Raw genomic sequence first — 14,133 nt, 5'->3', positions numbered from 1 at the left:
TTAAAACTTCATGAACAGATAGATGCATGAGAACGGCAACTGACCACAAGTTACATACCTAGTAATAACTAACTTATTTATAATCAGATTTAATTAATACATAATATATCAATGTTTAGAGGCGTATTACTGAAGTATTACTATAATACATTACTAGGTATTCCTCCATTACCCACTTGCTTAACCATATCATTATTGTAAGACCGGTGTTGAATAACACATTTTATCATAATATGATACAAAAGAAAAATAATAACTGGATTGTGGTGTAAAATATTACAAACCTACGCTTTAGTGCTTTACTATAACATAGTTTACAACTATCTACAATAGAAAACATAATACTTTATAATATTATGATACTACAAGATATAGGAAGGTACCTATAGTAAACGAAATACAGACGTTCATAAGAACAAATGTTAATGATACAGAAAATAGGTAAGTAAAATTCTATATTTTTCTAATATTCACAATTAAAATTTAATTTAATCTATAATGTCACTAATTTACCATTTTCAGATATAGTTGGGAACATTATTAAAATCAAGTTTTAAATCAGAAAGAATGAATGATAAATTAATTTTAAATAACTATAATTTATTCGGATTAGTATAGTAGAAATACAGATATATACGAGTATAGATATATAAAAGTATAGTAGAAATATGAATAGGTAATGCCGTTTATATCAGACTTATTACCTAGTGTATTTTGCACATACTAGTAACATAAAAAATGCCAGGAACAAAATATTAATACGGCAAAATTAAAATAACATTTAAAATGAAAGAAATATTATTTCTATCGGTAAAAAAAATTACGCACAAAATGTACAAGTGTAGGTACACTATATATATTATAGGCTGTAAGTAATTCATGTACTAAAATATCCTTAATTTCCACATATAATTCAATTTTCCGGCAGTATAAAATGCATTATCTAACAGGCTAGTAACAGATAATAATAAAAAAATTTGTATTAAAATGAATAACGGAAAAAGTTTAAATACTGATTTAAATGTTAGGTGAACACTGGAAACTATAATTAATAAACAAGTCTAAGATAAATAAACAATGTTACATAATAGTAATATTATACTCCAATAATGGATTATTTTATTTTAAAAACCGTTATAGTTTTAAAATCTTTTTTTAGCAGCATAAGTTTATTTTTACGTGTTATAACACGAGATTCATATTTGGAGACTAAATCCGTAAAAACGCAAAATATAAATTACAATCAATTTAAATCTAATTAAAGTAGTATAATAGATAACAATAATTTTTAAATACTGCAGCGATGAAAATTATAAATTAGCAAGCACTTTAAATGTATGATATTTTTTTATCATTTTATTTTACGCTAAGAAAGGAAACGCGTTAGAAGTTCGCAGAATCCGTAGGCTGACGGATCGCGTAGGCATTCCACGATAGAAATACAACTCTGTTCTAACACAGCACAGGTAACCGTAGTAGGTACTAAAAACAATCAACATTCCCACTTAACCATTCAAATGTCATTACATCAATATTGGTCGATATTCTATTCCAATGTGGGTCCATGTTATTAACATGTCAACAATTAATTTAATTCTCAACAATGTATTTATTTTAGCCTAGGCTTAAACAACAAGAAGACAATGATACAAAATAATTAGTACTTACAAAGTCGGCCAAAACTATGGCTCAGGCGTTTTTTAATTTTTTGAACTTTGCTTAAAGCACCACTCTTCTTTTCTCTCATGGTAACTCCTGAAACAATATATTAAGTAATTATTAAACAAATTTTTAATAATACCAATTTTTAATTCTAAAGAACTATAGGACATATAATTTAATTTAATATATTTTTTGTAATTTTACAAAGCAAATTTGTAATTATCTTTCTAGCTATCACAAGAAAACCAAAAAATTACCAATTTATAAAGATAACAATAAATTAAAACATCATAACTATAAAAACATCAATCTTCAATAATAAAATGATTACCTGATTTCGGTGGTTTTTTCAAAAACACCAAAATAAACTACAGGAGTATCAATTTTATATAATCATTATTCACTCGGTACAACTAACATATTTTATAAATAAATTTTAAATAAGAATAATTAAAATCCAAAAAATATGTATTTACATATATGATAAGAAATATAAAAATATAACATACAAATAATTAAATGTCAAATGTATACTTAAAAATTGTATGTTTTAATTTACAATTCACACAGTAAAGCGCACACGGAGCAAAACCATCGGCGAACGGGTCACGAGAACCACTACTAAAAGCAGTAGCAACTGGCAAGCAATGTCAGCTAGTGCCCGTCAGTGTCGCCGTTCACAGGAGTACAATATTATTGTTCAGTCGCAGAAATGATTACCAGCATATCACATTATGCAAATGAAAGCAAATTAATAAAAACTGACTTATTCATAAAAATAAATTGTTTTTATAATATTTCTTAAATTAATATGTAGTTACAACATTATAATATAATAAATTAATAACCAAAAAATAAATATATTTTTTTTTTTTAATTCAAAAAAATACCTAATAACTTCATATCTAATCCCATATACAATAAAACAATAAACACAGATATATAAAGTATATTTAAATTATAAATATTCACAAACATATTACATGTTATGGTATATCAGATCCAGATGTTTGTTCTGTAAAATTCTAAACAGAATTTTATTATTAATAAAATAATTCCACTATAATTTAAATTAACTATTGCAAAATAATGTTATTATTATTAGTCGATTGATTAAAAACTGATAATTAATCTGAAATTGTAATTTTTCAAGATATCTTCTTAATATTGTAATGTACCTATGTTTAAAAACTATTATTTACAACTAAGATATTTCGTTATATACATTTATTTCCATATTATTTTAAAAGCGAATATTCACTTAAGTTAAATAAATTGTATAATTTAAATATAAAACTAAAATAATTGTTGAACTTGTAATATTTACACACAAACAATTCAAATGAATGTGTTTTATTTTCTACTAGGTAAAAATTAATTTTATTTTAACAACATTTTTCAATACTTAAAAAAAATGATATAGATATTATATTAACCATGTTCTATGAACTTCAATGAAAAATAGGTACCAAGTTTTGTCTTGAGTATTTCTTTTTGCGTGTAACCAAATAAAAAAGGATATATAATATAAAAGTTTCCCCTTAGCACATAAATCTGGATTCCGATCTTACGTTAACCATGCTTGACAGCAAAATCCTTGTCAAAATCAAAAAGGGGATATGGATAGGGGTCTTTCCTTCACCCACTCGCACTCACTACACCCGAAACAATATTCACCATCTGGCACATAAAGGGTCATTGCAACATCAACTACTACATTTCCACGTTCCATCCGCTACATCCAAAGTGGTCATAATTAATTGTAATAATTATTATTATATGGGCCCACACACCGAACAAAACATTCCCTTTTCTACTAGACAATGATATAATATAAGTCGGTCGCCCGAACCCTATATATTTGTATAAATATATATAGATACCGAAGTCTTTTATATTATGGAATAAGTCGGACAATATAAAATCTACATGGCTATGTATTACTGAACTAATATAATATGATACTATTGATTGATAATCAAACCGTATAAAAGTAGTTCCAATTGTAACTAGTTAGTGACAATTATAAAATCTGTAATGACTTTTAGAATTGTTTACAAATATACCTATTCTGTATAATATATATTTAATCATAAAATATTTTTAAAAAAGTTTTATAGTATTATACGAGTTATAGTTTAATATTGTTTCCTATTATAAATTTTTCAATATGACTTTAAAATAGCTGAATTCATAAAAAATTTAAACATAATTTTGATTTTTATATTATATAGCGGGACGATTTATGTATCAGTTTACCTTAAAAACCAGTAAAAAATTATTAATCTATTCCATTTTGAAATGATATTTTGGCTGATCTATAGCGCAATTGAAGTTAAATTTTGTCAAATTTTGAAACTATTATGTAGTTAAAAACTTAAAAAATTTTCACATTTCAATAGCCAAGGATTGTAACGTAATACAAGATTATCATATTATGTTCTTCTTGAAGCAATATAAAAATCCTATGTACCTATACATACCTACGCACAATTTTTTTAAGCATTTTAAATTGAAATTGGATAAAAACAAAATATAACGATTTTAGTTATTTTATTATTTTTAGTAGGTAAATCTACGGCAAAACAATTTTCTTGGTTTTTTTTATCACGCAGAATAATGTGAAACTGTCATAAATAATAATGGTTTCAATAATTAAAGAAATCCCTAATCTGACAAATGAAAAATCTACCGACTAGGTTACCTACATCCAAAATATTAAAATAATGAAAATATCGTCAAACAAATTACATGAGAAAATAAATACGAATAATATATACCTAATAGTTATTACATTTTAGTTATACCTAAAAAAATCTTTATTCAATAATACTAATAATTTTTAAGAAAGTGAAATGTAAGCTCAATAAAATACTTTTATATATATAAGTATTATATGTTCATTTTATGCTATTTGTATATAGGTATATGTTAAAGACCCAACCTATTAAGTAAATGGTTTAGATTCATAACGTATAAAATAACATAAAGTGCCCGTTACTCGCTTTCATGTATATTCCAACTTTGCATCCCTTAATAAATATGACCTACATAAAAGGTTACACAGAATCCTAGAATAGTTTTTATTCGCTCTCCAACATTAATTTCTAATTTAAATTCTGGCGGGCACTATTCCCTGGCAGCATAAAAACAGTCGAAGATGGGCGCACAGGATCAATTTTCCACCGGAAGAAACCACACACAAGGGACCCCAGACGAAGTATTTCCCTAACCGTATGACGTCAAAATATTAATTATTCAGAACATTCAACAATAAAACAAACGAGCCAATCACATAGTAATGTTTAATTTGAATTGAAAAGTTTTATTCTTAACAATGAACTTATTACAAACGAATTTTACTATCACGTCCAACTTTTGTTGTCTCTCAAAGTACTACACTTTTTGTTTCTCTACTCAAGTCCTTCTATACAAAAACAATTACACCACAAATTCAAGAGAAAACGAATGGAGAGATTAAGTTACCTAGAAAAACGTCCCGACACGTTATTGTCCACCCTCAGTTGTAGGGCTGTGCGAAATTCAATTACGAGGTTGTCCGGAATGGTCACGGACAAATTGCAACACGAAGATCTACCCTTGATGTTAGAATTTAATACACTGTATATGATTCAGGGTTCTCAGAATAGGATATGAAATGTTACGCCTTTCGACATTAACCAGTTATAAACCATATAACATATTATAGAAAGTATATATAATATATATTTATATTGGTACCTATATAATATATATTATCTAGAAATGGATATCTCCATGATTGGTTTAAAGATTTGATAACCATATTTTAATATTACGATGATCATAATCATTATACAAGGTAGATATTATAACAAAAACAAATCAAATTATTTAAATAAATATTTTTAAAGTAAGTTGTTTAGAATTGAAGGACAATTTTTTTAAGACTAAAATCATTGATTAAATATACTATATTATACTTTTTAGTATATTTAATCAATACTAAAATTACATTTTTCATATCAAACAAAATAGTTAAACTCCAAGCTGGACGACAATAAGTGAATTTATAAATGTGTTTCTAAGTTGTAGATGTACTGATTACCTGTAAAAATGCTGAAGAATTATTGCATAGGATTTTCTTCAGAATGTATTTATTCTCAAGTATAATATAAGAAAATATACGTTGAAATTTCAGTCAAAACTGAAGATTAGTATATTATAATTTAAAACAATTACATAAAGTATGCACATAAATGAAAGACATATTTTCTATTTTATTTTTTTATCTATCTTCCTTGTAAGTTAAATGACTCAAAAAGAATAGCCTTTAACTATTTCAGCTACCAAAAATAATCAGTTTAATCAGTTATTGACTATCTATTATGAATATAGCTATCACCTAACCCCCTCCCCCCAAAAAAAAAAACATTCAAAACCAAGTTAACAATGTGCCATGTGTCAGTGTCACCAATTCGCCTGTGTACTATGTAATATACGTGATTAAATAACATGAGTTAACAGTTTATACAGCACATTAAACGAAACGCTGGTTAGCCAAGCCTAATTCAATTTCCTACCAAAAGAGGAAATTGCATGACACGAGATGGCTGAAGCTAGTGTATTATATGCGGTTATTACAACTAAGGTTAATTAAAACTGACTAATATTTACATAATCAAATAGACAACAGTTCGTGTTGCCGTGTACCTGTACTGTATGTATATTGTAAATAGTTTAATAAAACATAGAATATAAAATACTCAGAATAAATTTAATATGTGGTCTAAAAACTAAACCATAAATCTGACAATTTGTAAAAATTTAAAAGCTCGAATTTATTTAATAGAATATAATATATTTACCTTACAAATGTAACAATATTTATACATGATGTCTTATCCTCTAAAAATCTCGTAAAATATTTTAGGTTATTAAACTGTAAGTTTCATAGGTAATGCTAATACTCGACTATTCAATATACCTAGTATCTTAAAACTAGTACCTATTTGAATATGTTTAATTTATTTTTTTTAAATTATTTACTTCATAATTAGTTACATTTATAACACTTTTAAGTATATTTTGGTTTACCTAAACTCGAAATAAAAAAAATAAATTGTTTTTATGTATTATATTAAATATAGTAATCTGATATAGCCCATCCTATGGGGCTAATTTATGTTAATATTTTACAACTGCAATTATTAATATCCATTATGAATTCATGTAGTGATATAAGTTCTAAACTATAGACAGGAGGCAAGTAGAGGAAAAGAATCTATGAGGACTAATATGGTGAGATATTCTATATGTAGTACATAACCTTTTTCAATTATTTTTAATAATCTAAATATTTCATTAGTTTTGATTTTTATTAACAAAACTGTGACACAAAAAGTGGGTAAGTCATCAAAATATAAAAAACAACAATAAATATCCATTGCACATTATAAACACGATTCTGTCAGCTTGTCTTCTACATTAACATTTTTACTATTTTAGATTCTTAACGAACCAATGAATATTGCATTCACAGTGACATGATTTTTTTATTTGTGTATTTGTCTGACCGCTGTCATTACTTTTAGGAGCATATTATTACGATATTTATTGAAAACCAAAACTAAACATATTCGATATAGGTAATATATTGGCACAAATATTGACCATACACATAGGTACAATGAATATGTATAATATATATAAATATTATGTCTAGATACGTAGATTTTTTTTTTTTTTTATTTAGTGAACAAGGCTTCAACAGCTTAGGTTATTAGCCTACAATTTTAACAATATAAACATATATGAAAATAACAGATAATTATAATTTATGGTTTAAGTGTATGTAGTGGAAAATTTATAAATAGCTTCAGTATTTTCCTCGCTGAGAGCAAGACTAAAAGAAGTTGTGTTTCTGAAAAAAAACGTCCGAGCTTTTATTTACAATTAAATTCTTCATTTTTGCTTCTCAGATTTTATTTTGTAAGCTTAACAAATGTACAGACATAAAATGTATTATTCTGAACGCAAATTCTGCGCTATGTTTTATACGTTTGTAAAACGGGGCTAATAACGCGTAAGGGTGTTGTAGCATGTAGTGTTCTCATAACTTTTTTTGAAAATAGTTTTATTTGCGTAATTTGACGTCTTTACGAACAATATGTTTTACTATTTGTATCGTTATCAGTTTTTTTTACTTTTTTGAATGAAAACATACATTTTTCATTTTGTTTTGCAAAGTAGTTTATTTACTAGGATTCGATTCATAAACGTCGATTTTTGAATGATATGTAGTTACTTTTTTTTAACTTTTATGTTATAACATATAAGTCAACATCTTACGGGACACTAAAAATAAAAACTTGGTTCTGCAATATAATATAGGTGTCGAGGGTCTCTTCATTGAGTAGGTTACTGCAGTAATGGATTTGTTGAATATGAATGCAATAAATACGAAAACGATTCTGAGCGGAGATGATCCATTAGCAAAAGTACTTCTAAGAACATTTTATAATAAATATATATTGTTATAAGTATTTTCTTTAAATCAATAAATATATCTTATTTAGTTTAATACATCAAAACATAAAGAATTATCTTCTTTTGTACATTTTTATCTCGATTACCTTTATTTTATATAAAAAACTATTTTTCGTCGAAATTATTATACGTAATAATTTCAGCAGCCCTAAGCAATAAAATCCAATATTACGATACCTTAGGTCATTGTTATACGACTATGATAGGAGGTATTTCATTTGATGTTTGGAATATAGCGGCATAGTGTAAGGAAACAATATTCCATCCGCAAAACCTCAGTAAAAGGGGAGAAACTCCAGAAATAAAAAGGGCGCAATAAATTACTGTTCACACCCTTGAGAGGCAATCGACCATAATGTATGCGTTTATCCAGAAGCTCAGCAGGAGACCCTCAGACGTGTAATAATTATTTTAGAACGTAAATTATCATCAGGGGCCTCTAGAATGATTTCCATCTGAAAACTACAGTTCATTTGGGATGAAAATATTCAAACTAAACTAATGAGTAATGACACACAAATGTTCACTTGATGTTAAGTTTTTATACTTAAAAGGTTTCAATAATGATTTTAGTAAAGCCTTTTAACATTTTATGCAATACAATACTAATTGGATATTAATCCGAACGCTGATGAAAGTTTATTGACCCAGTTTGTACGAAAAAAAAGGCGGCTGTGCAGTATAGACAGTTTAATGAGGATAGAGTTAAGGAATAAAAGTTTTGTCTAGAATTACTATTATATACTTAAAAATATTATTAATAATTAACACAACAAAAAAACATGTGTTATCTTGATTCTCTTAATTAATTAAAGCTTTAAGTATCTGAATTATAACTCAAACAGTTAAAATGTATTAGTGAGAATAGGTGCTTAATTATTTTTATTCATACCAATTAAAATTTTTTTTATTTATTTACTAATTAGTATCCATTTTATATAGATACATTCAACTAAATTACCTTGCTATCTACATAACTGCAGGTATTGTACATTTCACAAAAGTTGTACACAGATGCAAATAAGCTCAGAATTCACACATTGCATTTCTGAAGTAATCTTAATTGCATAACCTAATCATTATTTTAGTTAAGTACAAGTATGATACAGAATTACTAATTAAATAAATAACAAAAATAATATTACCTACGTATAGATAATGCAGATTTTTTAAACAATACATTTTATATATTAGCCCCGAGATTAGCCCCTATGTTACTGAAAATTTTAAATTAAATTAAATTATAACTAAATTAGGTGCAATATTTATTTTTTCTATTTTAATTAGTATTAACATGTATAATAATAATATACTAATATTATGAAAATATGATTAAAAAACATACAATTATACAATTAGTGTTTAAAGTTAAAAATGAATTATTTTTAAATAAGATCTGTGGTAGGAATATACCTATATATAGATAATTATAGGTTAGTGTAAAAATATATGAATTCTAGGACCACTAGTAAAATTAATATGAAACATCTATTTGGTACTCACATATTTTAAATGAATGCATGCATTCAAAGAAAAGCAAAAAATAAGATATAAATAAATATTTATTTTTATTATATACATGTTTAATTATGCTTTATTCAACAAATATTTGATAGGTATTCTCAATATTTGTACCAAATTTTCAAAAAGTTGGTAACAGCAGGTAGTTAATGGTTATGTAAAACAACTTAATAGTCAAAAAATTAACAATACATGTATTAGTAGGTATTCAGTTAATTAAGTTCTAATAATTGAAATTGTTTGAGTACAGATCAGATAATCAGATAATCAGATTATTTAACAAGTTTAAAAATATAACAGACCACTCATGATATAAACACTATTATGTGTTAATAAATCTACAGTTAAATCCACAAAATTAAGGGTTTGAATCAATCTGAACAAAATCATCTATTGCTTTCCTAAATCAAATCTACCTACTTACAATAAAATATTCTACCCTAACCCTGACATTATCAGTGAGCTTAAACAAGGGCTGTCGGGTAATGTCAACTTCAAATTCTATGTAAGTTGTAAAGCCAGAGTTCAGCACCGCAATAGCTGTTAGTTGACAAGCGTGAAAACTGAGGATTCTCTTTTAGGAACAGAATTTAGGTGTTACATTATGAAAACATAAAATAAGTATTATTTTACAATATGTCAAACATTAAACTTCATAGGTAGGTACACACATAAAACATAGGTAAACTAAAATATATAGGTATACCAGATACAAGCTTATAGCTTAGTTAATATACGTATCAGCTATTAATGTAATTTATTGTAATTATTTAATTATAATTTATAATTAATTTGGCTGAAATATGAATTAATAATAAATACTAATAATAATAATAATAGGTACTATAAAGTATAAAATTGACTTCAGGATTAATTACATTATTTTTCATTTCCAAAAAGAAAAGATAAAATACTAACAAAAAAAATAAAAATTCTTCACAAAATGTATAATAAAATATAATAAAATATAATAATGTACCTAGTAACCAGGAATAATGACAATCTTAACTAAATATTTGATTACCTGTACCTATACTTATATTTATATATTTCATAGTGTTGCATTATTATTACAAATTGTAGGTAGTCAAAATGTACTTATAAGCTTAATACAAATTATAATAATACCTAATTAGGTGAGTATATTTAATGGTATACAATATCGACAAGTACCTATTATGCAAATAAATGCAATAGCATAATTTAAGTACCTAGATAAATAAATTAGATTTATAAATTAATATAAGAAAACATTATATAAACAATTTTGTGGTAATGAATAAAAAAAAGGCTATAGTTATAAGTGCTTCTTACACAAGTACCTTGGTATCCTGGTAGGTATATCATGTTAAATTTTATCTTTGAGAATATCTAATATAATATAGGCAACGACACCGCAAAGTATAAGATAGACGTAGGTACAGAATAAGTATGTCAACCAAATGTTTGATAATAAATTAAAACATCTGTAGTTGACATACTTTATATTATTCAAGTAACTATGTAAAATATAAACCAGTTATGGAATCACAATTTTACTACTCAGGTAATATTTAACATAATATCAAGGTAAATACATACGACGGTGAGTTCCGCTTAATGTGATCACTGGTTTATAGAATTAACCATTTATTGGAATCAAAAATGAAAATCCCAAACCAAATATAATACTGAAAAAAATATGCTTTATGGAATCAACTGGTTAATTAAATCAAAATGGTCTGAACAAATGAAATCACATTAAGCGATGCTCACTGTATATACTAAAATAGTCAAATGTTTGGTATCAAAATGATCAACAATGTATTATTATCATTAAAAACTAGGTATATATTATTATATCTAATAAAAAGAACCTTATTTTCAACCCAACCAGCTGATCATTGGGAATTTTGTATTATGACTACAATATCTGAAATTGTATGTGAATATTACACACATTAAAATACTTGATAAAATATACGCAATTGTTATAGTTTACATTCCTTATAAATATTATTAAATTGGCTTGGTGACAAAACTAAAATCCATGTTTCTACAAATTTCAAGCTTTAACCTACATAATATTATGACCACATTCATCCAGTTCGTGTTGGAGCCCTGTGATTTAAAATACCCAATATTCGAATGGTAATTCAAATATAAATGCAATAATGACGTTATCAGTCTCTGACCAAAACGTATTAATGTAGTATCTACATACCATCTTTCAATTTGGACGTAGAGTTGTTGCAGTTTGGCTGGCAGTACATGCTGTGTCATTTGTAAATCAAAAAAACGGGAGAAAAAAGCAAAAATATATTATAATATTACAGATTACCGACGGATCGAATTTCAACACTTAAACTAAAAGGACGTTATCAGACATTTCGTTTTGTACATGATTTATTATTTTTATTATTAAAGCATTATTATTGTTATTATTGTTACTATTTTTTTTTTTTTTTTTTTACTTAACAATATTACACATAGCCGTTCTTGTTGCGCGTGTAATAACTAATAATGAACGGACGTGTTATCTCATTTGTTGTTTTTCGTAACTCAGTTTTATCCCTTTATCTGCGTGGGTGACCGTCTGTTTTGCAGACCGCGCACAGTGCGACCAACCAGCGCCGACCGGAATGTCCCCGGCGAGCGCCGTCCGGAATGTCCTCGACGCCGACGCACACCGAACAGTTGGAGTTGTAGTCGTGAGCTGTTGTACAGCTTGCTCACCGCGGTAGACTGCTTACCCGTCGAAAATATAATAACGCGATTGGCGATTGCCCCGACGACGACGCCGGGACGACTTAATCACTATATTATTATTATTATTGAACTGCTCTTTACTAACACAAACTCTGAACACTGCCCCGGCGCCGGGTGTTTATCCACAAAAGAATATATAATTATAATATTTTTCCACTGCTAAAATATTATTATGTATTTTTTTCATTTTCTCGATCAGCATTGAATATTATTTTTTTTATCGTCCGGCCCGGACACACTGTTCTCCTCCTCCCCTCACGATTTCACACGTCGTCTCGCGGGCGCGCGTTTGACCAATTCGCCTCCGCGGCTGTAATAATTGTCTACAAACACTCGATTTGCGACCCGTCGAATTTTTACCCACACTCGAATTTAAGGCTGCTGTGCCTACGTACTATGTCGTGGCGTGGAGGGAGTAAACGAGTCAACTGACCTACCGTTTTTTTTTTTTTTTATTATATCCAATACTATCATTATTATTATTATTATTATTATTTTTTTTTCAAACACGTCACAATATACGAACGGGTAAGAAACACTCGTGACCTTAATCATCAGACTTTTTTTTAAACGTTACGAAAAAATGGGAACGAATATTACGAAGATACAATCCTTGACAACAATACCTAAATATTTTATTAAATTCTGAAGTAATCAGTTGCTCACACAACCGAAAACGAAAAGTAGGTACTATCATAATTCATAAATTGATTTGAATAAATATATTAATTGTGCCTATGCCTAACTACTCCACCTTTAATCTACCTAAAAAAAAACTATCATCATATTGTTTATAAGACCATTTTCTTTTCTTTTGTTATATCTTGGAACACGTTATTGATCATAAAAACATGTATAAATATTATTTATATTTCAACGAATAAACACTGAACGGCTATTTACTTTTATAATATGATTTGATCCAATATTCTAATAGTATGATACCTACCTTCATGTTATTAATAATTCATTAAAATGCTAACTGTACGGCGGTCTACTGCTGATCGGGTTACGGTGACAAAATAAAATCATTACATAACCTATAGATGGGGTGGACTGAGAGGCGGCCCAGTATTATTTAATGATAAGTAATAATGTATAATACAAATTGTCAAATGTTCAGCAGCCCCACTGCCCACTGGCCAAATATTGAACCAGCCCGGTGTGCTTCAATTTACAACACACTAGCGCACCAAACTGGCCAATCCGCCCCTGTGTGGTTGTACTAAGTATAATATAATATATTAATATATAAGGGTATAATATGTATACCTCGACCTCATATTGTATACTCTGAAATTACATTATATAAAATATATGTGCAGCATATAATATGATACTACTATAATATTGTGTCTATATTTTATTCCCTCTGATATAGTTTATAATATTATTAATTTTCATATTATGACCTTCGTAGTTTGTACTATCTCACTGATATTATATAGTGATATTCAGTTCAAAATAACATTATTTAATCACTAAAAGCCTATAATACTATGAAATAAATGACATAATATTATTATGGCTCAGCAGTCTGTACTAATGTCTTTAATCTAGAACATGTTATATTAATGCAGCAATTAGGTACCTATATACCTACCAATAAATTATAATAAAATATCTTTACATTCCTTTCAAAAACAAGACTAATGGTACCTACCTACAAAATAA

The 14,133-nt window shown here is 27.2% G+C and overlaps 1 protein-coding gene across 2 annotated transcripts in view; it reads right to left on the bottom strand.

The window, feature by feature from the left end:
* The window catches only part of LOC100163682 (cyclin-dependent kinase 14), a 52,858-nt gene extending 40,638 nt beyond the window's left edge, over window positions 1-12,220 (bottom strand). Inside the window, exons 1-2 of one of the 2 annotated variants that reach the window (XM_001944848.5) lie at window positions 11,915-12,220; window positions 1,669-1,755 (exon numbers count right to left, since the gene is read on the bottom strand). In XM_001944848.5, coding sequence (XP_001944883.2) covers window positions 1,669-1,755; window positions 11,915-11,963 — 136 coding nt within the window. In that variant the 5' untranslated portion in view covers window positions 11,964-12,220. Of the gene's footprint in view, window positions 1-1,668; window positions 1,756-1,993; window positions 2,290-11,914 lie in introns of those variants that run through there. The other variant, XM_003243865.4, reaches the window with a different exon arrangement.
* Window positions 12,221-14,133: the final 1,913 nt, after the last annotated feature.

Source organism: Acyrthosiphon pisum, chromosome A1, assembly GCF_005508785.2.
Source record: "Acyrthosiphon pisum isolate AL4f chromosome A1, pea_aphid_22Mar2018_4r6ur, whole genome shotgun sequence".
Classification (NCBI taxonomy): domain Eukaryota; kingdom Metazoa; phylum Arthropoda; class Insecta; order Hemiptera; family Aphididae; genus Acyrthosiphon; species Acyrthosiphon pisum.
The sequence above is the reverse complement of the archived record's forward strand: the minus strand, read 5'-3'. Positions and strand labels throughout refer to the sequence as shown.